Source organism: Rhizomucor pusillus, assembly GCF_041956525.1.
Source record: "Rhizomucor pusillus strain CBS 183.67 unplaced genomic scaffold VTP01scaffold_3, whole genome shotgun sequence".
Classification (NCBI taxonomy): domain Eukaryota; kingdom Fungi; phylum Mucoromycota; class Mucoromycetes; order Mucorales; family Lichtheimiaceae; genus Rhizomucor; species Rhizomucor pusillus.
Window position 1 is genome coordinate 1,342,066 of NW_027192145.1, and position 25,985 is coordinate 1,368,050.

Consider the following 25,985-nt stretch of genomic DNA (forward strand, 5'->3'; position numbering starts at 1 on the left):
AAAGAGCAAAATGTCATCAGTGAAAAGGTGGGTTACAAGCGAACTTTCAGACAGAAAGTTTGCAAGAGCATAAGATTGTGTATACGGAGTTGAACATAGTTTGTATCATCTTTGCAAAGAAGCTCCTGTATACTAGCAGTTTTGAAGCTTGAGATATCGGATCCTGCATTCGCGCGAGGTTCGATCTGGAACCTCTCTAGATACTGCTTTCCAGGCATCACTGAACAACGCTGCATGCTTCCCGATAGCTATCAGTAACATTTGATCGTCATTTTGGTTCCAACCTTGCTGACGGCGTTTTTTGGACTGCAGCGTTTTGAAACGTCCCCAACAGCAGCCGCGAGAACGATGAGGCAAGTACGTAGAAGAAATCTGAGCCCAAGACAGGCCTTGTTTGTAGCCGCATCGGAGCAGATCATCTTCTTGTTTCGACCATGGAGTGCGAGTATGGTTGATGAACTTAAGAGTCGATTTCTCTGGTACTACGGTAGGCGAGTCTAATGGTAGTGAAGCAGAGGAAAGTGATGGCATAGACTGCAGATTGCCGTGAAGTGACGATGGTGACGATGCATGACTGCACGGCGATATTTCCGGATGAATAGGTGGTTGATTCACAGTAGAACAAGGTATTGCACAGAGGAGATTTTTGATATCCATCTTGACATGCAGCAATGCAATGAAATGATGGTAAGGAACTCCATAGAATTCAAAATAACCTCGGTCTTTATAACCACATCGGGTGTCCACCCAAAATTTCGGAATGACAAGTCGCACGGATGGCTGGTGTGCCGATCTTCACGCATTGCTATCTCAGAGTGTGCATGAGTCGTCGCCCCTATAAGATTTGCCCCACTCCTTTGCCTCGATACTTGTGATCAGTGTAGAGCCCCTTTCACGCCATAATCTCTTAACTGTGTCTGTATCGTCCATTGCTCGCTCGAATCTAGGCTTGTCGTGACTCACTGCTTCAAAACAGGCTCCTCCCCGATCCTCCCTCTCTTCCGCTCCTCCCGAACTACGATACTTCCAATCCTATCACCTCGTGCACAATTCTGTCCGGAGGAGTCCAGTTTTGCCATCGTGCTTCCACGTTTCTAATTAAAATTTCGTTAATAACAGACGCTCAAGACACTGATGGTCCAGGAGTTCTCCGATAAGATATTTGGTATAGCATTACAAGAATGGTATATTCGATCTTCAAACGAACAATAAAGATCATCTATCAGGATATACAGTCGAAGAATAATTTGGAAATTCCCTTTGCTGATCTTGCTCACCGAAAAATATCGAGAGAATAAGACCATTATCACGATGCATATGCAGGAGAGTCAATAGTGAGGACCATGTATTTGTCTTTTCTGTTCGGTGCTCCATTAGGTAAATCTGGAGACCAGTCCACTGGAGTCAGATTAAGAGAAGGGAGACTCTATGTGACACGCTTAGCTGAAAAAAAGAGTAACTGCTTTGTATAGAACTTCATATAGCAAGAGCAGCTTAATACCTGGATATCTCTTCCATATAAAGTAAATTTGAAGAGAACCAAATTGATATCTACGAAGAATTGCTGGATTTATTTAGTGCGATTACCTACCTGCCTGGATATATTTGTCAAAAGAAAGAGAAAGACCTCGACTTTAGTCTGCATTGTTCGCCATATCCTCGCACTGTCGCATTGATCGACGCAAACAATTGACACAGGCTTTGTCAATAATAAACTGTAACCTTATATTAACCTCACTGATTGGCGTTAGTGACAGATGCAAGCGCCTAAAATGAGACTGAAAACACAGAACGAGGCGAGGCATCAAAAAATGTGACGCAACTGCACACATACTTCCCCTAATACGTACCCGCCTTTCATCTGGACCACATTCGGATTAAAACAGCCAGTATCTGTAAATGCATGGAAAGGAAGCTAATAAGGGAGGATTTGCATCCATGATCGGCTAAATGGGAAGGGATTTAAGAGGGGGAAATCCGCAGGAGGGTTTTCTTCTTTTCAATTGCCATTCATTTCAAAAACACCTCAGCATGGTAGCTAGATGGCTTGTGCTTATCATCCTTGGTATCTGGGCACGGATTATCCTTTATAGGTTCATCGATCTCTATTGAAGTCCTCCAAGACGTTTTCTGGCTGCCATCGCTCTACGCTTTTGTGCTATATAATGGTCATCCAGTGATTTTGCGTCCAGAACTTCAGAACGCATTTAACGCTGCTGTATCAAACAACGTCGATATAGTTCCTAAATCGATTATATTATCTAAACTTGTTCTACCGGCTTTAAACTGCGTCGCGGCGTGTACAAGTCCTTAAGGGTGTCGTTAAAAATAGCTCCTGTTGTTGATGCTTTATATTGAAACGGGCAGAAATACGTTGCTTGTGTATATCGGATAAGCAGACGAGTCAAACTCGTGTATATAGACAGACCTGCATCTGCATGACAACCCGGCGACATTATTCAAAAGACTCATACTTCATCACACACTTAGCTCATTACTTGCTGCGCCTCAGGGAGAACTATATCATGAACAGAATGTATCCAATGTTGCACCATCCATTGTGTTTCCGTAATCGGGCTTATATTACGTTTGGAGTTTAAAAGCTGGAGCCAAGTTCGATGCGGACGCCCGCTTTCTTTCCGCTATCTTGTGCATAACATGCCACATTTATGTTCTCACAGTCAAAACGGGCTAGGCGAGTTTGCTTCGAGCACAGCTACGAACAAATATGCCCCCCACACAGTCATCGAACCGAAGCACTTGGGTATGAGCGTGAAGCATCGCTAAAGCATTGTCAAGAAAAATGAGTATAACCAAAGCTCTTTATCGTTGTAGATATCAACGTCTTATTCAATGATCTACGCTCGGAGACAGCAAAGTTTTCAGTGACCGTGACATTGGCGTATTCAGGCCACGCAGACCTTCCAGTCAAGAATAGATCAACGCTGCTTTTGAACGCGGAAGGCTTTGAGAACTTGAATGTCACGGGTATAGAGCACGATGTCGTTTACAGCTATGACGGTCATGCTATCAAGCTGTTTTGGCCAAAGCCATTCAACGTGGGTGACACGCGCCAAGTGACGATCGATTACGCATTGGATCATCCTGTTGCTGGCTTGTATTTCCAAAAGCCCGGTGAAATCATGGGCGCCGATCCCTCCTACGTTACCAGTGATAATGAGTCAGAAAGGTACGTCCACGAAGCGGAGCTCCGTCAAGTCGATTAGATGAGGACTTTATTCCTGTAGAGCTCGTTACTGGGTTCCGACGGTGGACTTTCCCACAGTCCGAACAACACTGACATGGTCCATCACCGCACCGGAGCAATACACATCCCTTGCGAACGGAACATTGTTATCTGACAAGACTGAGAACGGTCTCCGTACAACAAGATGGGAGCTAGATTTTCCTTGGTAATTATGGAAACATCAAGAAGATCGACCATAACTTTTTAATTTTGTGTTTTGCATAGTCCTTCCTATCTATTCAGCTTCGCCGTCGGTGAACTGATAGAAATCGACGATGGAGAAGTGGAAGGACGTCTGATAAAGGTAAATCTGAAGCTCCCTTATACTTTCGAGTGCAGAATATCGAACAAACTAAACGCATCTAGTACTACGCAGCCAATGGTCACAATCCTGAGGATGTGAAGCGTTTACTCGGCAGAACTCCGGAAATGATGCGATGGCTGCAAGAGAAAGTTGGTGTCAAACGTAAGAGCATTCTTGATCATCTCTGTATAAGCAAGTATAAACTGTTGTTATTAGTTCCATGGACAAAGTACTATCAACTAGTTTTGCCGCCTTACGGCGGTGCAATGGAGAATATCTCACTAGTAAGTACCAGTAAATTGATTTAAAGCATACATGCAGGAATGTAATGCTAAACAAAATGTATAGGTAACCTGGACTGACCGTGTTCTGCAAGATGAAATATTCGCCTTAGAATTTCAAACAATAACTGACACTGTGAACGTTCATGAAATGGCACATTCGTATTTCGGTGACATGCTTGTCATCCGTCATTTTGAGCATGCTTGGCTAAAGGTGAGTATTATCGGCTATCTTCAAGAAATTGTAAAGTACTAAACCATACAACATACATCAGGAAAGTTGGGCAACGTACTTTGAAGCATGTAGGTGTAGTAGGAATCTAGCTATGTATCGCTTTAATAACCATACTATGTAAGGCTGGCTTGAGGATCACGTTTCCGAGGACGAGCACCGTTATGAGATGATCAAAAATGCTGACAGCTACTTCGAGGAATGTGCCATATACATGGTACGTGAATGAATCTTTAATCAACAATATTCCTTTGTTTGATCCTCACAGATTTACATCAGAGACCAATAGTTACTCGAAAATTTGATACCTCTTGGGACATGTTTGATGCCCATCTTTATCCAGGTGGATCCTGGCGCATACATATGCTCCGAAAAATGCTCGGAGAGAGTGTATTCTGGAAAGGCGTGAAGCTCTATGTCGAGACCTTTACTGCAAAGACAGTGCAAACCAGCGATTTCCAAGGATGTCTCGAAAAAGTGTCTGGTTTGAACTTGACACGCTTCTTTGACGAGTGGCTCCACTCCAAAGGGTTTCCCAAACTTTCAGGTACTTATGATTATCAAGTAGATGAAAATGGAGTTGCCATCACTATCAAGCAAACGCAAATCAGCGACGATATACCATTGTTTGCATTCGATCTAGAAGTAGAGCTAGTGGACGACAAGGGAAATATCTATCAAAAGACGCTTACTTTTGACAGCGAAGCCGCCGCTAGCACATGGATCCAGCTGAAGGACGGCTGTACTCCTAACATTTTCCGAGTTGATCCTGCTGCGAAAGTTTTGTTCCAGCTAGACATGCCTTTTGATCAAAAGGTGCTAGTGAACACGGCGGAAAAGGCAGGGGATATCAACAACCGAATCAGGGCCTACGAAGAACTTATCAAGAAAGGCACACACTCCGCTCTAAAGTCTGTCAAGGAACTTATCGTCAATGAGCCATTCTATGGTGTCCGCGTACACGCGGCCAAGGCCCTAGCAGCCGCAAAGTCAGCATTTGCACTCGAGATTCTTGGAAAGATCCTCGCTCGTGAGCAGGAATATACGGCGCTTGCTCCGATATTGAACGCCTGTCAAGTGAAAGATGAAAATGTGCGCAAAGCTGTGAGAGGATTCCTGTCTCGACCAGCTCCTCTACCGTATCGGTAAGAGTTTTACTATTTTATTATGTATGTCAAACATATACATTTTTTCCAAAAATTAATGTCGCTGCAATTTGTCGTTTTGCTGTATAAATGAATTATAAAATTTCACAAAATGCGACATTACTTTTGGGAAAAAGTGTACATTCTGACAAATATGGTTATTCTCAGAGCTCACGCCGCCGCCTTGATCGCTTTAGCGACACAGCGCAACGAAGAGGATCTGGACTTCATTTTCAATACTGCAAAGGATGATAGTCTCATCGGACAGCACGGCATTGTCCGTGCAGGTGCCCTAAAAGGTACACATCCGTCCCGCTGCAGCGTGTGGTATGTGCAAAGATTAATCTCAACTTTCTCTCCTTCTTCTAGCCCTTGGATACACTCGCAACCCTGAAGCATTGAAGTACGTGATCAAACGCTTAACTGAACGTGCGGAACCGATGCGCAGCCGAGCACAAGCAATGAACGGTCTTTCGTACTCTGCAGCTTGGCAAGAGGAACCTTTGAAAAATCAAGCCATCGAAGTTCTAGGTAACGCTTACGTTGCGGACTTGATCTATCTAGTTCATTCTCACTCATCTGTTACCATAGAGAATTTCTTGCAAGACCATGCGAAGGATGTCCGATTTGCAGCTGTGTCAGGTCTGGTTTCTCTTCGGGTCACTTCAGCATATGGAAAGATTGTTGCAAGCCTATCTGCATACTCTAATGACGACAAGCCGAAAATCAAGCGCAAGCTTAACAGGCTGGCATCTATGGGTAGTCGAAGCGAAGAACAAATCCAGAAGGAGCAATTGGAAAAATTGGAAGAAAAGGTCAAGAAACTTGAGGATCAGCTCCAAAAGCTGCTTGCAAAGCAGCAATCTTCATCAGAATCGTCTTAGATAGTCTTTTTCTGAAACAAATTAAAGAACTGGAAGCATCATTTTCCCTTCTGTCCCAGACATCATGATTTGGCAGTCAAAGAGCCCAGACGCGACCGACCGACTTTGAAAACCAGGCACGCGCGAGAAGCCCCGCGCCTGCCTTTTCTCAAGTCGTACTATTTCAATGAGTAATACATTGTTCTTGGATGCCTTGAAGAAGTACAATTTACAACACGTATGTCTCTTTAGCACTGTAATGAGAACTGCAACGATCTTTTTTTAACCGTTCCTTCTCCTTTAAATCACCTTATATCCAGTATTATCCAAGGTACAGCATGACAAAGAACGATGAAAATCGATAGTCAATGTTAACAGGCAGCCTTGCACGCATAGTCTATATTCTCAAGGTCTCTCTACGCTGGACTTCCTTGCACAGGTTGGCATTCAAGGAGATTTCTATGTAGGAACTTCACTGATAGCGATACAGCTTTCCATGCAGGACTGTACGAAGATTGGCATACGCTCTATAGACGACAAACAAAGATTCATGGCTCTAGCTGAAGATATAAAGCAACAACTCAAAGCGAAATCACAACCACAACCTCCAAAACGTCCAGTATCAGCGACTTCACCGCAATCACGCAAACGACCAGCTTTAAGTAAAATTGAGAAGACAACTCCAGAAAGAAATGCCAGGCGCATGACTTTGGCTCCTCAAACACTGCCACGCAGTACGTCACCAAAATCCACAGTACGAACTGCAAACGTGTCATCTCGCCGATTATCCTTTCTTCCACGCCCTCCTACCAATAAGTCTCCTATTCGACCTACCGTTAAAACCAACCCGGTTAGTCCATCAACTCAAAAGACACCACCAAAACTTCCAAAGCATTTGGAAGAACTTGGAGTCGAGGTGAAAATGGAAGAAGCTCCACAGTTGCAGAAGCAGCCTGCACGTCTGTTAGACGCATACGGTATACCTGTCACACCTCCAAAGCGACGATTAAGTGGAGACGCATCCCAGTCAGGTCCTTTATTGTCGTTTGAAGAGTATGTGAGACAAAGAGCGAATTCGCGGGTCGTAGCAGCAGCAGCAGCCTCCCCATCAAATAGTGACCTTCATCAACGTATTCGAGTTTGTGTGCGAAAACGACCATTAAGTAAGAAGGAAACTGCAGCTGGTGAACATGACGTCGCACCTGTAGCAGGAATACGTACGATCCAAGTCAATGCTCCAAAGTATGCCACGATCGGGAAACAAGAGAAAAGCACGCATTGATCATGCTTTTGTAGGACCAAAGTCGACCTGACACCATTCACCGAGCAACATTCTTTCACTTTTGACGACGTTTTCGATAGCAATGCCACCAACATTGACGTGAGTCGATAACAACGTCTAATTTGAACATATAAACTGGACGCTCATATACCATCCACTTGTAGGTATATCGCAGAACAGCTCTGCCGCTAGTTGAATACATATTTTCTGGAGGCAAGGCGACTTGTTTTGCATAGTAAGCAGATAATATGTCTTGGCAAAGCTTTATAGAAATCTAAATATCTCGTGAAAACAGCGGTCAAACGGGATCGGGCAAGACGTATACAATGTTAGACCCTAGCCATGGTCTCTATGTCCAAGCCGCACAGGACATATTTACTTTGTTGAATCAGCCAGAGTATTCACACTTGTCTGCATGGGTGGGATTTTATGAGATATACCAGAATCAACTATATGATCTCTTGAATTCTCGAAAAAAGCTTGTTCCAAGAGAAGATGGCAACAGTAACGTCGTTATTGCTGGTCTTAAAGAGTATAGAATCAAGGATGTCGAAGGTCTCATGCAAATATTCGAATATGGCAGTCAAGCCAGAACTACCGGTAAATATGTTTTACAACGAGAATCAGGAATAAAGTCAACTCTAATCCAGACCATGTTAGGCAAAACTGGTGCTAACAATACCTCTTCACGATCACACGCCATCTTGCAAGTCCTTTTGAAAAGGACAACTGACTCGGGGATGCATGGAAAAATTACTTTTATCGATCTTGCAGGAAGTGAACGAGGTGCTGATCGAGGAGAAGCTAATACAAAAACAAGGTAAACGCGCGATATTCTCTTGGTCGTTGGACCTGTTCTAAGCATCTGACATAGAATGGAAGGTGCCGAAATCAACAAAAGTCTGCTGGCTTTGAAAGAATGTATCCGTGCTTTAGATCAAGATAAACGACATACCCCATTCAGAGGCAGTAAATTGACACAGGTAATTTTCTTTGACAGTTCCCACAAAGAAGAACCAGATAGTAACACTAGCTTGTAGGTCTTGCGAGACTCCTTTGTTGGAAATTCCCGCTCCTGTATGATCGCTACTATTTCGCCCAACAGTGCAAACAGTGAACATACCTTAAATACTCTCCGTTATGCTGACAGGTAAGTTAAACATGAAAATATTTCGAATGGTAATGCTGACAGTCTTTCTCCATTTAGGGTTAAAGAACTTAAGGGAGAAACAGATCGGCGGTTAATGGGTGAACAGCGCACAGAAGCTGGACTGAGCGCCCTAGCAGCGAATGAGCCTTCGATCTTTAACTCAAATCCTTCAGCTGATATGGAAGACGAAGTGTATAGTAACACTAACTCTGAACCTGGATGGGACGAAGAACAAACAGAAAATCTACTGGATATTGATTTCCCTAGTCAAATCAGCGCTCAAGCCCTAGGTACGCCGCAACCGCATTCCAAATGGGCTGGGTCGCAAAGTGAACAGAACAATTCGCTTGGGACAAATGATGTCATCCCGGCCACGACACCGCAGCGACAAGAAAATTATATGCGTCGACTCTCATCGCCTCCAGATGAAGTATATCGAACTCCTCTTGAAGATCCTTTCAAATCATCACCCTTATCACCACGCAAGACACCGGCAACGCCGGGTACACCCAAAACTCCCGAGATGAAACAGCCCAATTTGGCGGAACAAGTATCGGTCAAGCATATTCGCGATTTTATCAAACTGCATCGAGCCCAGATCAAAGAACTTGAGGAATGTATCAAGCATGAGAAGAAGATGATCTCCAAGCTTTCTCTCAATGTATCCAGCCGTCATGACTTTCAAGAAGATGGAGAAAATGACCAGGATCATGAAGAAACCGTACAGTTGTATGAGGATTATTTGAATGATCTTGAAGACGTATTGGAGCGCAAAGTGGCGTGTGTTGAAACCTTAAGAGAACGTGTAAAGGCAGAGCTAGGCGATGAAGAAGCCGATAATTGAACAATGTAGATAATGTAGTTTCTTTTCCTTTGCGGTACTGCTGTTCTATTAAATACGCTTAAACCGTAATATCCAATACAGTTTTCGATGCTGTATAGGTAGTTTTGCTTCAACTCAGACTTTCCGAAAGAGCAATGTGGCTTCCCGCTTTTGAAAGTTGTGACTTTTTCAAAGATTTGCCATTCCCTTTCTCTTCCGTTCTTGCAAGTAGCCATGCCTGTCACCTTGGAGTTGTCTGTTGCCCTTCCCATCCTCGAGGCTTACCTCGCCGAAAACAAGTACATTGAATCGTATGTGTTGAATATTGGAGAATTTAGAGCTGAAAAGGAGGCATTGTTGCTAACGAAAGCATTAGCGCTCAAGCCGACGCTGCTATCGCCAAGGCTCTCGGTTCTGCTCCCGCTGCCGAGTTTGTCAACGTGAACAAGTGGTACGCCGAAGTCAACAAGTAAGTGTGATATCGTGTAGAATGAAAACAAGAGTCTTTTCTTTAGCTAACAACAATTGAATTATCAGGTCTGAAGCTGCCCCCGCCGCCGCTGCCGAGGAGGACGACATTGATCTTTTCGGTTCCGAGGACGAAGAAGTTGACGAGGAAGCCGAGAAGCTCAAGGCTCAACGTCTTGCCGAATACAACGCGAAGAAGGCCGCTAAGCCCAAGCCCATTGCCAAGACCACCGTTACCTTGGATGTTAAGCCTTGGGACGACGAGACCGACGTCAACGCCATGACTGAGGCTGTCCGCGCTATCGCCATGGACGGTCTTTTATGGGGTGGTTTCCAACACGTTCCTGTTGGTTACGGTATCAAGAAGCTCCAGATCAACTGTGTCGTTGAAGACGATAAGGTTGCCATGGATGACTTGACTGACAAGATCATGGAATTGGAGGACTATGTCCAATCCGTTGACATTGCTGCTATGCAAAAGATCTAAAATACTTCCTCTTTTGAAACACTTCTTTCGATTTTCAATTAAACTTTTTTTTTTCAATTGTAGATTATATCCAAAAACAAAGACGCAAATCTTTCATTAATGTTGCAGCAGCAAGGGATATGGTTTAAGGAAAAAGACTTTATCGAATTATTTTTCAAGTTTAATTTGATGAAAAGCGCGTGAGCGAGCTAAAGCCAGATGGATGCAGATATTAAGAAGAGGGGGAAGGGGAGCTGAGGGTAGGAAAAGAATTCAAACTGTACAAGTGCACTATACATGAAATATTTCGGAAATGCCATGCGGATTATAATGGGTATGTAGTGCATGATTAAAAAAAGAAAAGGAAAAATGGAACCAGATTAATCTGCGCTGCCTCGTGAAATGTACGAAGTCTGTGTATGTTCGTTCTCGGCTTCGTGGTCAGGAGGGACCCAGCGTGTCGAAGGGGCGGTTGCCACCAAGCTCGGCACGACGACAGATGCACCAAGCGCGCCCTGGGAGGATTGTTTGTGCAAGCTTTGACTGTTGTGTTCAGAGTGCTTCATGGACTGTAGACCTTGCTGCACGTTCTCGTAGGTATGGTTCCAGGGCATGTATTCGTTGCCAGCCATATACATGGAAGGAACAGTGCGAGTGTGGCCGAGGTATCGTTCACGCGTTTTGCTCTTGAACAGCAAGAAGGCAAACACATTGTCGGGTATCAAGCGGATAATGACGCCAATGGGAAGTGCAAGGAGACCAACAACGATGGAAATAGCCCAGTGGATACCGTCGATCTGAACAACCTGGAAGGCTGCGCCGCCAAAGTTGACAATAAGAGCTTGGCCAGCAATGCAAATGATAACAATGGCAATGAAAAATTTGTTGGCCCACATGTTGCTGAACACGTTAAGCTTGCTGTCAATGCGGCGGCAGCTAGAAAACAAAGAATAAATGTGATTAATCTTGCAAAAATATATGCATGATGTCTCGTATACTTACTTGATTTCGTTGAAGATCTGGCAAAAGACAAAGGTGTTGAACACCACGGTTTGTAAGACTGGGCTTTCAGATGGGTATTCGAGTACGTTGCTGTAGAGCAGGACGACAGTGACAACGATTTGGAAAATAGCTTGGCCGATAATCATTTTCCACATCTTGAAGCTGATGAGGGGTGTTGATCGAGGTTCAGGTCCGCGTTCCAAGAGTTCCTCGGTGGGCGGGTCGGTTGCAAGTGCGAGAGCTGCAAAGGTATCCATGATCAAGTTGACCCACAAGAGCTGCACAGCTGTCAAGACCGATTTTTGATTCTCGCTGATAACAGAAGAGAGGAAGGTCAGGATGACGGCAGTGATGTTAACGGTAAGCTGGAACTGCAAGAACTTTTTCACAGCATCGTTGACACAGCGGCCCCACATGATAGCCTTGACAATACTTGAAAAGTTGTCGTCCATCAAGATGATACTGGATGCTTCTTTGGCGACTTCTGTGCCAGCGATACCCATGGAAAATCCAACGTCTGCCATCTTGAGAGCAGGACCATCGTTTGTACCATCGCCAGTGACAGCAACAATGTCACCAAGGTCTCTAAGTCGGCTTACGAGGATACGCTTGTCTTCAGGACTGGAACGCGCGAGAACTTGGAGTCGAGGGAGGATGGCATCCATTTCGGAGGGTGGTAGGTTTCTAAAGACAGGGCCTTCCATGACAATACCACCGGTGGTGTAGATACCGCATTGTTTGGCAATACTTTTGGCAGTAGTGATGTTGTCACCAGTAACCATACGGACAAAGACACCGGCTTGTTGGCATGCCTTAACAGCATCCTTGACACCTGGACGCAAAGGATCCTCAATACCGACAATTCCAAGTAGGGTCAAACCATTATCGTGAACGAGATCTTCGTAGGGCACTTCAACTTCTTCGCCTGTTGCAGACTGCTGTGTACCTCGAGGAGGCCATTGTTCAAAGTCGCGATAGGCGATACCCATTGTGCGCAAACTTCGTGTCGCGTAGCTTTGGATAATGCGCTCCAGTCGGGATCGATCTTCATCGGTCAAGGTGCGGCTCTTGATGTCATACTCGTGTTCAGCAGACCGATACTGGGAATTTTGCATTGACATGATCAAGGAGCAGTGCTGCAGGAGAATTTCAGAGGCACCTTTCACATGTGCACGATAAATAATGCGGTTAGGTTCTGTAGGATGTGGCACTCGGACAACGGTAGCCATGGCCTTGCGTTCTGAACTGAAAGGAAACACTTGCTCTATAGGGTTTTGTGTTCTGAGAGTCTCGTAGAATTCAGAACCAATGTCTCGGGAGAATGCAAGCAATGCAGTCTCGGTCTTGTTGCCGACGAAGACATCATTTCCTTGTTCATCCTTGCCCTCAAATGCGGTAGAGTTGACTGCAATAGATTGGTTAAGCATGTTGAGAGCTTGCTTGGGAGCTCTGTCAGCAACTTGATTGATATCCACGAGGTCAGTGCGAGAGGCGGGAGCATCCTTTGCAAATCTGAAGGAAGAGCCGAGTGTGCCTGCTACAACAGCCATCTTGTTTTGTGTGAGGGTACCAGTTTTGTCGGAGCAGACGGTGGTTGCGTTGCCCATAGTTTCGCATGCGGCGAGGACTCGAACAAGGTTGTTGTCTTTGAGCATACGTTGGGTAGCATATGCCAATGCTGTAATAATAGCAATGATGGTGATAAAAAAGGTAAAGTCGAATTAGTTTATGCAATGCAAAATTTTTGGTTGGAAGAGCAATGTATCTTACCTAGAGTGACGGCAAGCGGCAAACCTTCGGGAACAGCGACAACAACAATGGTTACAACGACGATGAGGATCTTCATGATTTCCAGAACAATGTCAGTAGGCTGAGTGGGCACACCATCTTTCCAGCCGACAAAGTAGCGGATCAAGAGCACGATAAGCATCAAAAGACCAGCGGCTGATCCGAGTTTGGCAATCATTTCGGCAAGATGGTTGAGTTTTTCTTGCAGAGGAGTACTTTCAGCCTCGGTGCGAAGTGCCATCATAGTGCGTCCGTAGTAAGAATTGGTACCAACGCCAGTAACAAGGTAAGTACAGACACCTTCCAGGACCTTGGAGCCGGAGATAATGAATGGATCAGGTTGGTGCGACGATGGCGCTTTTTCAGTATCCTTTTTCATGTCAGGAGCGATGGGTGACATGGGCGGCTCATCTAGATGCTTTTCAGACGTAGAACGCTGCTGGTGGGATAGTTTCCAGCATGTTTCCCAGGTTTGCTTGCGTACAGCATCAGATTCACCGGTAGCTGCAGACTCGTCGCATTTGAGGTTGTGGCCTTCAATGAATACACCGTCGGCAGCAACAATGTCACCTGGTTCCAGATGGAGAATTTCGCCAACTTGGATATCTCGAACTGATATCATTTGGATGACACCTTCGCGCGTTGCCTAAATAATCCAATCAAAGAGATTTGCATTATCAGTAAAATGGTCACGCGGACGATGAAGTATTTTTCTTTTTTGTTGTGGGTGCTTGCTTTACCTTGACGTAGCGGTCCTCCTTTTTAGCATTGAGCTTACGGAATTGTTTCTCCTTTTGCCAGTCGTTGATACTGCCAACAAGGACGACGATCAGCACAGCGACGATGATAGCAACACCTTCAACCCATTTCACGCCAGGTATCCGATTCCCCATAGAGTCATATTCAGGGACAGCAATGTCTTCGTATAGGCCGACGCCCAGAGAGACGATAGCGGCAACTGTAAGCAGGATCTATAAAGTTTTTTAATTTGCATGAGTTCATCTAAGCCCCCTATAACCTTATAAACCAATAATGCATCATTGTGCTTCTTGACTTACCAAAGTTTTGTCTTGGAATGCAATCCACATGAGCTCAAAGATGCTTTTTGATTTGACTTCGGGCAGGATATTACTGCCAAAGACGGCAGCTCGCTGGGGGAATGCATTTGCACCTTCGGTTTTGGTAGCACCGGTTGCGTTGCTGAGTATTGTCATTGACCTGGCTCGAGGACGAGGTTCCTGAGGTGCCTCTGCATGGTTGGCCTGACGCAAAGCCATGACGTCGTTTAGGGAGACTGGTGTCTGGACTTTAGAGTTGGGTATGAGGCCGGTATTGAGATCGACTTGAAGGCCCTTTGCAAGACCTTCGAGGCCGCTGTAGCTGTAAAGGAGCGGCAGATTCTTAGGATCCATCAAAGCCGATAGCTGGTCTGGCACAAAGGCGAAAGGATTGTGTGGGTCGTTGTGAGGAGTGAGGTGGTCGCGCAAATCAATCTTCACATTATCGGGCTGTGCTACAGCTTTTTCCGGCAGGCTGGATGGTATGGGCGTTGTTGCCGAAGGTGAAGGTACTAGAGTAGGGTCTTCGCTGTGGAGAGCATCAGGTCGAGTCGAGATGGCAGACAAATGCTGTCTTTCGTTGTGTGCTGATGGCGTTGTCTTGTCGTCGTTCGCCATCTCTCAAGATTTCAAAAGAGACGAAAGAGCATAAAAGAGAAGCGTCCATTTTTTCTTTTTGTCTTTATAAAGGAGACAGGTCTTGAATGGGTAGGCTCGTGCAACTTTGGCTACAAAGTTCATCGCCTTTTTTGGGGGTTTTGTGGGCGAGAGTATGCTTGACCGCCTATTCCGACGTCGTCCCCCACTGCGGGAGGGTTCTGGGGGATCAGGGAGGAGCAGGATGGTTAAGGGGCCCCAGTATTTTGGAGGGCTTACGAAAGAGGAGTAGGATGATGTGGTGCTTTTTTGGGGGGAGGGCAGGGTGGAGGGAGACTTGGGTAAGGCGCGGCTGCTGCGAGTGTATTCTAATGTATGTATGTATGTATGTCGTATGTATGTGTGAGTGCGCGAGATGTCGGGGGACGACTTAGGGGGACAGGATCAAGTCTACAGTGTAAGAAGTTTCTTTGCATACATGCTGCCATCATCAAGTGCAAGGGTGCATTGAATCGTGTCCCAATTGCGTATCTTGTCAGAATTTCTGGAAGCTGGCGCATCTCACAAAGCTGACTGCCCATATTTGGTATTTTTAAGAGTATTTGGCTATTTGATAAGGGTATAAGCTTTTCATTATCTATCTGCCAGCGACGAAGCATATAGGGAGAGAGTATCTTGAGGCGAAAAGAAATTCGAAACAGACGGGATAGTTTTGCATGATGCATGCTCTCAGGTTTGGCTGTATATGCATCTAGCGCACTCTCTCAACGCCGCTCAACTCACGGAGTGCGAGGGGTAAGTATATCTCCTTAAACAACCGTTGAGGGTTAGCCACTTGGGTATTTCCGTGATCTTGGTCTATCTAGCGGAAACGGAACTTTTTCTCTTTCAGGACATTATCAGACCTTTAAACGACTTTTGTTGAATGATCTTTATGAAATTGACACTTTACCAATGAAAATATGACTAGCTTTATTTAAACAACTTATATATTCGACTGTACTATGCACGAATCTGTATAAATTACAATCTATCTATACTGAATTTGTTTTTTCTCCTCATCTTTTTTTTTTCTTTTTTGTATTGCCGGCACCATCAAACTCTCCAAACGGCAGATCGACGCCTTTCCCTTTTTTGACGTCAATGATTCAAAACGTTGTGCAGTTACACAGAGTACCATTTCTGGATCTGAAAAATGGATTTCCATATTGACAAATCAAGCAAAAAGCGACGGCATTCTCTATATGGCGAGGTAAAAACAAACGGACAATATGCAAGTAGTCCCAGAGCATTCCTGGCCCTTTTCTCCCCATATTCTTCATCTTTTCAACAATTGTAAACTCTCGCAGACTATTACATTATGACATCGGCAAGTGATTACAAAACACCATCGAATATTCTACCTGGAAAAGAACTTCTCCGCTAATTCCCACTAGACAGCGCGAAAGACCAAGCAGCGTACCGCACGCCAAAACTCCAATGTTTTCGCCATGTTTGATAAGCAGCAGATAATGGAGTTTAAGGAGGTCTTTGATCGAATGGACACAAACGAAGACGGGGTCGTATGCGGGAGCGATCTGGACGAAACTTTCCATCGCCTAGGTATTACAAAGAAAAACGCGCTATCTCTTGCTTAGGCTGTGGCCCGAGTAACCGGAGCAAAAATTCGCTGTAGGCCAACCAGCAACGCAAGAACAGATCGAGAAAATGATCAGTGAAGCGCCTGGAGCAATCAACTTTACGGTCTTCCTCACGCTCATGGCAGAAAAACTGACAGGCACCGATCCGGAACATGTGATAATGAATGCATTTTCAGAATTCGATGACAGTAGAACAGGAACAATCGACGCAGAATATCTACGAGAATGCATGACTACAATGGGGGATCGATTTACAGACGAAGAGGTTAGTTCCATATGTACAGACCGGGCTCTATCACACACACACACAAGAGTCAACTGACATGCATGGATCAGGTGGATATTATGTTCAAGGGCTCGCCTGTTGACGACCATGGTAACTTTAATTACAAGGATTTCGTTCGCGTGTTGAAGCACGGAGAATAAATAGCCCATTTCTCTGCTCTCTCATAAGCGGATTCTATATATTTAAGGGGAGAATTCAGCCGCTTAAAGTGGCGTTGTTGCTGTTGCTGCTGCCGTTTTGACTTGGGATGTATGCGACATGCAGCAATAACTTATATGTGGAAGAAAGATGGGTGCCGGTGCTGGGGGAGCGAACGGCTGACATTGACGGGCGTTAAGAACAACAAAGATTACGTTAGATTCTCTGTATCTCTGTTTACATACAGAAAGCAAAAAGGTAGGGGTTCTATTTACGGCAGCAGCAACTGCAGCATCATCGGCTATACATCTTGAATGAAGCAGCGTAAATAACACCGCACAGATTGTCGCGTTGCCAATCCATGAAAAGGATCATGTATTGTTTGCAGATACATACAGCACGCTTATTCTTCCTTTTTACCTCTTGACTTTTGTGTTTGCCGCCGCCGTATGGCTCTTTACAGTTCATATCTCAACGCGGATAGACGGCAAGGAACCGATATGCAGCTTCCTCTAGCCCCTTACTTCCCACTTATTGTCCAGACATACATATCGCCACACCCATACTCGAAATGATAAGCTTAGCTTTCATCGTAGCCTACGTTCGTTAGGTTTTTTCCGGCCGTACAGCCGCCTCCTTTTCTATGGCGCATATTTTGTTATTCCGTGCTGCTAAGCACGACAAAGGCTGATACAAGAACAAGGGGGAAAGGTAATCTGGGGAGAGGGAGGGGGATTTCGGATTCTCTGGAAAACTGGGATGTCAGCGAGTAAAGTATATGCGCGATGCACTCCATATAGAGTCGCGTACCCATACAGTAAAAGTTTTGAGCTACAGCGTATCTTGATAAAATTCAGCATTAGTTCTGCACTATAAATATTGGTGAGTCACAAAATTTAATGATATTGTCATTACTGCAATGGAATGCAATGATCGACTTGTTAAATAATACCTCCCGATATATTATTTACACTTATTGTCAATTCTTTGTTCTTTGCATTCTTAACTCTAAGGAAATGCTGCAGTCGCCGATTGGTGCTGCTGCTGCAACAAACCTTGATTGGACTGCAAAAGATATACACAGTCGCCCATCAAGGAGTATCGAAGAAGCCGTTTTTTCGAAACGATGGTACATGAGGAATAGTTTTTCTGCATTTCCTTACTAGCATTTTCTCCGATAAGGCTCCAAATATCAACTGTACACAGCAGGCATGTGGTACACAATATGTCCTGCAATGTTTAACTATGTAAAGGATCTCGCTCTTGTCTTTTGGAATTCAGCTTCTACCATTCTCATGGAAAGCTGGAAGAATCATCCTTTCAATCATTTTTGACATCATCTCTTCAGGATGGTACTAGACAGGGTGTTGGCACTTAAGTTTAACAAAATTTACGCCCCTTCGTTGATGGTTAAGATAATGTGACATACTTCTGCCACATCGTTGTATTGCCACTACGACTTTTGTTTGGCACGAAGAAAATGCTGGTGTTGACCTCAAAATGAAGAGGTTCGTAAGTTAATCGGAGTTTAGAGTTCTGTAGATTCACGAATCCGTAGATTCAAGTGGTTCACTTTCCTTAAGTGCATCGACCGCTGAAAAAGACCATGGAGCAACTAGACGTCCATTCGCAGGACGACTTTACCTACCTAGAGTACTCGGCTGACACACAGTCTTCTCAGTACGATTACAATGATTTTACACAAACTACGCAGGGCGATCTTCACGATCACGATCCCGACCTTTCGCTTGCTTCATTGTCTCTCAACGCACGGAACGGCCAAGTTCATTCGGACGAGGCTGCGAACGCCAAAGCCAACGGAACGACATCTTTTGTTTCCGAGTTCCAGTTTGAGGACACCGACGACTTTGATAACTTTGGAGATACACAGGGGCAACTAGACGAAAAGAATTTGCCTGAACATGCTTGTAATTACTGCGGCATCCACTCACCCGCTTCCGTCGTCAAGTGTGTCGCTTGCAGTCGATGGTTCTGTAACTCGCGCGGCAACACTTCTGGATCGCATATCATCAACCATCTCGTTCGAGCAAAGCACAAGGAAGTCATGCTTCATCCAGAGTCACCGCTCGGGGAGACTGTCCTGGAATGCTATAACTGCGGCTGTCGCAATGTCTTTTTGCTTGGTTTTATTCCTGCAAAGAGCGACACTGTGGTTGTCCTTTTATGCCGGTAAGTCAATTCTGTTTTTGGTTTAATGAAAGGAACATTAATTTCTAACGTTTGATCCAAGACAACCTTGCGCTGCAGTTCCATCGTCAAAGGATATGAACTGGGATACGTCACAGTGGATGCCACTTATTGACGATCGTTGCTTCTTGACTTGGCTTGTCAAGATTCCGTCTGAACAGGAGCAGTTGCGTGCAAGACAGATTTCCTCGCAGCAGATTAACAAGCTTGAAGAACTTTGGAAGGAAAACAGTGAGGCTACTTTAGAGGATCTCGAGAAGCCTGGCGTAGACGACGAACCTCATCCAGTATTATTGAGGTAGGTTATTCTTCTTGCTACCAGATGTAGGATTGGAGTAACTGAGACATTTGTAAAGATACGAGGACGCTTACCAATATCAAAACATCTTTGGTCCTTTGGTCAAAATGGAGGCTGATTACGATAAAAAACTAAAGGAATCTCAGGTACGTCTTTAACGAGATCAGAACCGAGTAGAAACTAATCAATGTGTTTGCTCTCTGCAAATAAGACGTGTGATGATATTATCGTCCGATGGGATGTAGGCTTGAATCAAAAGAATATCGCGTGGTTCTATTTCCCAAAGCTCGAGATGGGTGAAGTCAAGTTAGCCGTAGGAGACGAACTTCGTCTGCGCTACCGCGGTGAACTTCACGATCCTTGGGAAGCAGTGGGCCATGTTATCAAGATCCCGAACAGTAAGTAGATTTAAGAAGAAGGGGCTTTATCTCAGCGATCCATGTTAAATATCCTCCTTTGTTTTACAGATGTCAGCGACGAAGTTGCGTTGGAGTTGCCACGCCACAACGACAAGGTTCCTGTTGAATGTACGCATAACTTTTCCGTTGATTTTGTGTGGAAGTCTACGAGCTTTGACCGCATGCAGTCGGCCATGAAGACTTTTGCAGTGGATGAGCAGAGTGTCAGTGGCTACATTTACCATCGTCTGCTCGGGCACGAAGTAGAACCGCAAGTATTGAAGACCCAAATGCCGAAGAGGTATGGATATTATAGCGATGAGATTTTCGAATGTAGGACAAGCTTTATTTAAACTGTTGCATTAATGTTAGGTTCTCGGCACCCAATCTACCCGAGCTGAACCACTCGCAGGTGTATGCCGTCAAGTCTGTTTTGCAAAAGCCATTGAGTTTGATCCAGGGACCACCGGGTACTGGTAAAACTGTAACTTCTGCCTCCATTGTATATCACCTTGCAAAAATGAACCCTGGCCAAGTTCTTGTCGCTGCCCCATCCAACGTCGCAGTAGACCAGCTTGCAGAAAAAATCCATCAAACGGGTCTTAAAGTCGTAAGATTGACGGCAAAGTCTCGCGAAGAACTTGACTCGCCAGTGTCTTTCTTGACTCTTCACGAGCAAGTTCGAAACAACGATACCAATGTAGAACTGCAGAAGCTCATCCAGCTCAAGAGAGAGCAAGGCGAACTCAGTGCTGCTGATGAACGAAAATACAAGTCGCTTAAGAGAGCATGCGAGAAAGAGATTCTAAATGTAAGTAAACAGTTGGTTTATATGGATAAAAACAAGGTAATAATTCACATACACTTTGTTTAGAATGCAGATGTTATTTGCTGCACGTGCGTTGGTGCAGGTGATCCACGCATTGCAAAGCGCTTCCAGTTTCGTACAGTTCTTGTGGATGAAGCTACCCAGGCTTCTGAGCCTGAATGTATGATCCCACTAATCCTTGGATGCAAACAAGCCGTCTTGGTCGGTGACCATCAGCAGCTAGGCCCTGTTATCATGAACAAGAAAGCTGCTAGAGCTGGTCTGTGCCAATCCTTGTTCGAGCGTCTCGTCACACTGGGTATCCGTCCGATTCGTCTGCAAGTGCAATACCGTATGCATCCATGCTTGTCCGAGTTCCCAAGCAACATGTTTTACGAAGGTACTTTGCAGAATGGTATCACTACTCAAGAACGTCTTCGCAAGAACGTCGACTTCCCATGGCCTGTACCCGAGACGCCCATGATGTTCTATGTCAACCTCGGAAACGAAGAAATTTCGACTTCTGGTACATCCTATCTGAACCGCACGGAAGCATCCAACTGTGAAAAGATTGTGACCAGGTTCATGAAAGCCGGTATCCTTCCATCACAGATCGGTGTAGTCACTCCTTACGAAGGCCAGCGCTCCTACATTGTTCAGTACATGCAATTCAACGGTTCTCTGCGCAAGGATCTTTACAAGGAGATCGAAGTTACAAGCGTAGATGCATTCCAGGGCCGTGAAAAAGATTACATCATCCTCAGCTGCGTGAGAAGCAACGAGCATCAGGGTATCGGTTTCTTAAGCGATCCACGCCGTTTGAACGTAGCCTTGACTCGTGCCAAATACGGTGTGGTTATCCTTGGTAATCCAAAGATTTTGAGCAAGGTATGTAGGGAGAGATAATGATTTCCAAATTAGTATACTTTAGTACTAGGTGCTGATTTTTGCTTTTTGTAGCACCCATTGTGGCATCATTTGCTTGTTCACTACAAGGAGAAAGGATGTCTCGTAGATGGCGCTTTGAACAACCTTCGTCCTTCCATGATTCAATTCAGTCGTCCCCGCAAGGCATACCGCAGCGACGACAAGTTCCGTCAAGGACTTGCGCATCAGATTGATGCTCGTGAGGCTTTTGCTAAACCTCCTCTTGCAAGTGAAAGTAAGCTAAAAAATAAAAATTCCAAATGTAGAGACTTAACTCACCACTCGTTGATTGCTTAGATCGTCGTGGCACTCGTGCCTATGGCCAGGAGTTTATGCAAACTCACGATCCAGTGGGATACATTCCCTCGGAAATCGGGTCACTTCCTTCTTCGCAATTTAGCATACCATTCTTGCCTTCCGCAAGCGGACCTTTCACGCAGGACTTGTCCCAATCGAGTGTGTTTAACCGTAAAACCAGCAAGCAAAATGCGGCGGAAGAAACACCCTCCCAGCGATACGTTCCTGGCTCTTCCACGTTTGCCAACCACGCGTTTGGATGGACAGGCAACAGCTCTCAGAACTTTTACAGCAGCCAAACTTCGATTGGCTTGGCACTGTCCCAGAGTGATCGTCTGCGTATGATGTCTGAACTATCGAGCCAAGGAAACAACAGTGCAGTCCACGGCCTTTTGAGCCAGGATACCATCAACTATGCTTTCGAGGACTACAAGTCTCAAGATGTTTCGACCATGCTCAGCCAAGATTTCGACTTGCGAAGCCAGGCTAGTCAAGCTTATACGCAGTATTAGTAGCCCAATCGATTGGAGGAGGGGAGTTGCAGGAGCTGCGCACACGCACAAGACAAAAAAGAAGGGAACTTGTTGGTCGCCATGGTGTATACAAGTCCTTTGGGTAGAACCAGAGAAGCTCCCCTTTTCTCGAGATATGTGGCAAACAGACACACATACACACACAAGATAGTGAGTCAAGAAGTGTTTTTGCGCGATTGTAAACATTTCATGTCCCTCCCATGGACTATTGAAAGCGGGGTTTTGCAACGCAGGACTCTTTTGTACTTTGCCGTGAACCCTTTCGTCTCGCCACGCAATAAATGCTCTTGGCATCAAAAAAATGTTGTGGATGTGTGATGATTCATGTAAAGTGAAGTTTATTTGGATATTGTGGAATAAGACCTGATATATAAACGCTCATATATGCGATGAGCCACAATGCTATACTACAATACATCTACTTCGAAAGGCGCATCTTCGCCGATGAAATTAATAGCTCTGTTCTCAATATTGAAGGTTGCTTTGCAGTGATGGAAGAAATCAGCGCCCAGGATCAGATCGACCTTTCCACCATACACGGATGGCAAGACCTGAACGAGGAGTTTCTGCTTTAATTGCTGAGGGTTCTTTGGATGGCACAACTCCAAAACAACGCCTCCAACACTATCTTCCACCAAGCCAAAGTCTGTTACAATATCAAAGGCTAGCGTCTTTTTGGGTTGTAGATCAAGACTTTGCACAAGAGCCTTGGACATTACAGACGCTCCCCAACGCTTCTTTGCCAAGAGAGCGCGCACTGTCTGTCCGTTGATCGATATTTCCAGAAATGCCAAATTATTGCCTTTGTGTTCGGGCGGCACTTGGTAGCATACACCTGTGCTAGTAGTACCAGTATCGTTGGTAGTGGTAGGAGGCGATCTCGCGGTAGGATCTGAAGCACTTCTGGAGTTCGATGGAGTTATAGTCGTGGTAGTTGCGGTAGACAAGCTCTCTTTACTATGCTTTTCATTGGTATCTTGTTGTCGCTCCTCCATTATGATATCCTCCTCATCACGATGACTGCCACTCTTATCATCATTATCGTCCTCAGCCGCCAATGTCTTATTCTTGTCAGTGTCCATCATTATGTCATGCTCAGATCCGGACTCGAACTCTGACTCGCTTATTGACGGCGATACAAAGCGTGGAGCAAAGAAGCCTGATCTGAGCAATCCTACTGCTTTACCGCCGAATAACCGATCTTCCGTTTTACATCCTTTTACTCCTAACAGTACGTTGTACTTTCGGGCATGATACTTTGCTGCATTCGCGGCCTCTTTCCACGACTTGAATCTGTATTCTTCAGGTTCCACAAGACGTTTCCATCTTGGATGTAGATAGTGCACAAAGATAGCAATCAATGCGCGCTGGTCGCCGTGAAGCGCATGAGCTTTCGAGTTGAACTGTCGTATATATTCGTCCAGCTCTCTCGACAGATTGAGCTGTTCTTCAGCGAGTTCCTTTCTGAGCTGCTTGGAGATCTTGCTGGCGCGTCGCGGGTCGCCCGCCGATCCTTCGGAGGGCTTCTTGCCCGGTGAATTTTGGCGACTACTAGCTTCGGCAAATGACTCCTTGTCGCGATGCCAGTGCTTTCCCATGTGGTTGGGGAGGTGCGAGGTGGCAGGACGGAAAGCGGAGTGAGTAGGAACAGGAATTGTCGTTTCCTGAAATTTATTGAGAGCCAATAGGCTTGAGGTGGTTCAAGAATGATCGAAGAGTGGAGTAAAAGACTCGTGTAGAGGAAGAGAGATGGAGGAGACGATAGGGACCCTGGAAAGAATAAGGCCAAGGTAAAGGCAAATACAAGATATATCACATCTTGGAACTAATTAAGGGAGAGGAGCTAAAAAAGGTTGCGTGTATAATATTCGACTTAAGTTATACTTTATTGATTTCAAGATAGGTTATTTATAGTTTTCAGATTTCCTTGCTACAGTGTAGACCTTTTCAATAGCATTGAAAACATAAATGAGGTTTTAGGGAGTGTAAAAAAAATCTATAGAATCTGTCGAAGTCGCGTCGAAAATTTATAAGTTTTCGACGGTGTTTGAGCGGAACATAAAGTACGGCACTGCCAGGGCTCTTTTTCTCGAAGTGGCTTGATACTTGGCCAGCAGCTTCTTTCACTACACAATGCTCGACTTTTTGTTGCCCCCTCCCCCCGCTACCTACAAGGCTGAAGAATCCTCTAAGGTCCATGCTGGATTGACCGGTAAGCCTTGCCTGTGATATTCTAAACGATTGACGAACATTGTTGCTGATCGCACATATCAACTGCTCGATCAGGCACTACCGAGCGTCTCTTGGAACCTGTTGGTCCAAGCTTCTTTGCCTACGCTCGCCGCAAGAGACACAACCGCACCTTCTCTGAAGATGAGCGCCACCAAGCCGAAGAGCGCGCAAAGTTGGTTGTTGAGGAAGAGCAAGTTGACTTTGAATACGAGGATGTCGATCCCTCTACCGTCAACACCGATCCCACCAACTGGAAGGTAAAGATACTGCATACGCTGGTTTCCGATAGACAAAATAACCAACACTTTTTCTGCAGTCTCAAGATAACTATGCCGTTCTTGGTTTGACTAAGCTTCGTTACAAGGCAAACGAGGAGCAGATCAAGAAAGCACACCGCCGCATGGTCTTGCTTCACCATCCCGACAAGAAGGCTGATAAGAATGACGATGCATTCTTCAAATGTATCGCTAAAGCATACGAGACTCTGATGAACCCCGTCACCCGTCGCCAATACGACTCTGTCGATTTCGGTATGATTCCCATTGATCAGGATGTCCCTAACGCAAAGAGCAAGGGCGACTTTTACGAGCTCTGGAACCCTGTTTTCGAACGCGAAGCACGTTTCTCCAATAAGCAACCCGTACCTACTCTTGGCAACGACGACAGCACAAAGGAAGAGGTCGAGCACTTTTACGACTTTTGGTACAACTTTGACTCTTGGAGATCTTTCGAGTGGCTTGACAAGGAAGCTGCTGAAGGTGCTGACAACCGTGACGATAAGCGCTACCAAGAAAAGAAGAACCGCGCTCAGCGTGCACAGCTCAAGAAAGAAGATAATGCTCGTCTGCGTAAGTTGGTCGACACTTGCTTGAGCATGGATCCTCGTATCGCCAAGTTCCGTGCTGAAGAAAAGAAACGCCGTAACGCAAAGAAGGACGCAAAGAAGTTGGCCGAGGAAGAGGCTGCACGCAAGAAGGAAGAGGAGCGCCTTGCTCGCGAGAAAGCCGAAGCAGAAGCAAAGGAAGCTGCTGCTGCTGCCAAGAAGGACAAGGAAGCTGCAAAGAAGATCGTCAAGAAGGAAAAGAAAAACCTTAAGGCTCTCTTCGAGGCTAACAACTATGGTTTGCCTGCTGACAAGACTCCTGATGAATCTGAAAAGACCGTGCAAGCTGCCATTTTGAGTGAGCTCATGAGCAAGCAAAAGAACGACCCTGCTAAGCTCACTGCTCTGCGCACTACTTTGGAGCAGGCTCAAAAGGATGGCAAGTTCATTGAAGTTTTCAACGCTGAAGTCGCCAAATAGATATAAACAGATTTAGATTCTATTCTATTAAAAGAATGCGCGATTACGGTGTTGTATTACTGGAAAGAAACAGCGGATACGGAATTGGTATAGGTTGCATGTGTCGATTTGCGGTCGATTCGTGCATTTGATGTAGGGAAGAGGTGATGACAGCAAATTTAGGTTCGTAACACAAGAAGATGTTGCTGTTACTGCTGCTGAAAATTGCCGC

General features: G+C 45.3%; 9 protein-coding genes across 9 annotated transcripts; 6 read left to right on the forward strand and 3 right to left on the reverse strand.

Annotated features, from left to right (window-relative positions):
• Nucleotides 1-132: 132 nt before the first annotated feature.
• VTP01DRAFT_6749 (uncharacterized protein) lies at nt 133-531 on the reverse strand (the record flags this gene model as incomplete). The annotated part of the gene is made up of 1 exon (XM_069385684.1): nt 133-531. One exon carries the CDS (start codon nt 529-531, stop codon nt 133-135), a length of 399 nt encoding a protein of 132 aa, XP_069243122.1.
• Nucleotides 532-2,658: 2,127 nt separating this feature from the next.
• On the forward strand, nt 2,659-6,093 carry VTP01DRAFT_6750 (uncharacterized protein; the record flags this gene model as incomplete). Its single annotated transcript, XM_069385686.1, has 13 exons — nt 2,659-2,764; nt 2,836-3,190; nt 3,249-3,413; nt 3,473-3,551; nt 3,614-3,713; nt 3,768-3,835; nt 3,900-4,046; nt 4,108-4,135; nt 4,190-4,281; nt 4,344-5,209; nt 5,378-5,508; nt 5,579-5,740; nt 5,801-6,093. 13 exons carry the CDS (start codon nt 2,659-2,661, stop codon nt 6,091-6,093), a joined length of 2,592 nt encoding a protein of 863 aa, XP_069243123.1.
• A 529-nt stretch (nt 6,094-6,622) lies between these two features.
• Nucleotides 6,623-9,348, forward strand: VTP01DRAFT_6751 (uncharacterized protein; the record flags this gene model as incomplete). Its single annotated transcript, XM_069385687.1, has 8 exons — nt 6,623-7,314; nt 7,369-7,453; nt 7,519-7,589; nt 7,650-7,954; nt 8,015-8,174; nt 8,229-8,337; nt 8,395-8,504; nt 8,562-9,348. The coding sequence occupies 8 exons, from the start codon at nt 6,623-6,625 to the stop codon at nt 9,346-9,348; spliced, it is 2,319 nt and encodes a 772-aa protein (XP_069243124.1).
• A 213-nt stretch (nt 9,349-9,561) lies between these two features.
• Nucleotides 9,562-10,282, forward strand: VTP01DRAFT_6752 (uncharacterized protein; the record flags this gene model as incomplete). Its single annotated transcript, XM_069385688.1, has 3 exons — nt 9,562-9,638; nt 9,704-9,796; nt 9,865-10,282. The coding sequence occupies 3 exons, from the start codon at nt 9,562-9,564 to the stop codon at nt 10,280-10,282; spliced, it is 588 nt and encodes a 195-aa protein (XP_069243125.1).
• A 359-nt stretch (nt 10,283-10,641) lies between these two features.
• VTP01DRAFT_6753 (uncharacterized protein) lies at nt 10,642-14,727 on the reverse strand (the record flags this gene model as incomplete). The annotated part of the gene is made up of 5 exons (XM_069385689.1): nt 10,642-11,197; nt 11,264-12,941; nt 13,034-13,697; nt 13,792-14,022; nt 14,110-14,727. The coding sequence occupies 5 exons, from the start codon at nt 14,725-14,727 to the stop codon at nt 10,642-10,644; spliced, it is 3,747 nt and encodes a 1,248-aa protein (XP_069243126.1).
• Nucleotides 14,728-16,066: 1,339 nt separating this feature from the next.
• On the forward strand, nt 16,067-16,772 carry VTP01DRAFT_6754 (uncharacterized protein; the record flags this gene model as incomplete). The annotated part of the gene is made up of 4 exons (XM_069385690.1): nt 16,067-16,075; nt 16,143-16,308; nt 16,382-16,611; nt 16,683-16,772. 4 exons carry the CDS (start codon nt 16,067-16,069, stop codon nt 16,770-16,772), a joined length of 495 nt encoding a protein of 164 aa, XP_069243127.1.
• Nucleotides 16,773-18,376: 1,604 nt separating this feature from the next.
• On the forward strand, nt 18,377-22,218 carry VTP01DRAFT_6755 (uncharacterized protein; the record flags this gene model as incomplete). The annotated part of the gene is made up of 9 exons (XM_069385691.1): nt 18,377-18,960; nt 19,022-19,276; nt 19,335-19,422; nt 19,488-19,674; nt 19,744-19,975; nt 20,047-20,485; nt 20,549-21,370; nt 21,443-21,644; nt 21,707-22,218. 9 exons carry the CDS (start codon nt 18,377-18,379, stop codon nt 22,216-22,218), a joined length of 3,321 nt encoding a protein of 1,106 aa, XP_069243128.1.
• A 428-nt stretch (nt 22,219-22,646) lies between these two features.
• VTP01DRAFT_6756 (uncharacterized protein) lies at nt 22,647-23,837 on the reverse strand (the record flags this gene model as incomplete). Its single annotated transcript, XM_069385692.1, has 1 exon — nt 22,647-23,837. One exon carries the CDS (start codon nt 23,835-23,837, stop codon nt 22,647-22,649), a length of 1,191 nt encoding a protein of 396 aa, XP_069243129.1.
• Nucleotides 23,838-24,372: 535 nt separating this feature from the next.
• Nucleotides 24,373-25,774, forward strand: VTP01DRAFT_6757 (uncharacterized protein; the record flags this gene model as incomplete). The annotated part of the gene is made up of 3 exons (XM_069385693.1): nt 24,373-24,451; nt 24,526-24,728; nt 24,788-25,774. 3 exons carry the CDS (start codon nt 24,373-24,375, stop codon nt 25,772-25,774), a joined length of 1,269 nt encoding a protein of 422 aa, XP_069243130.1.
• Nucleotides 25,775-25,985: the final 211 nt, after the last annotated feature.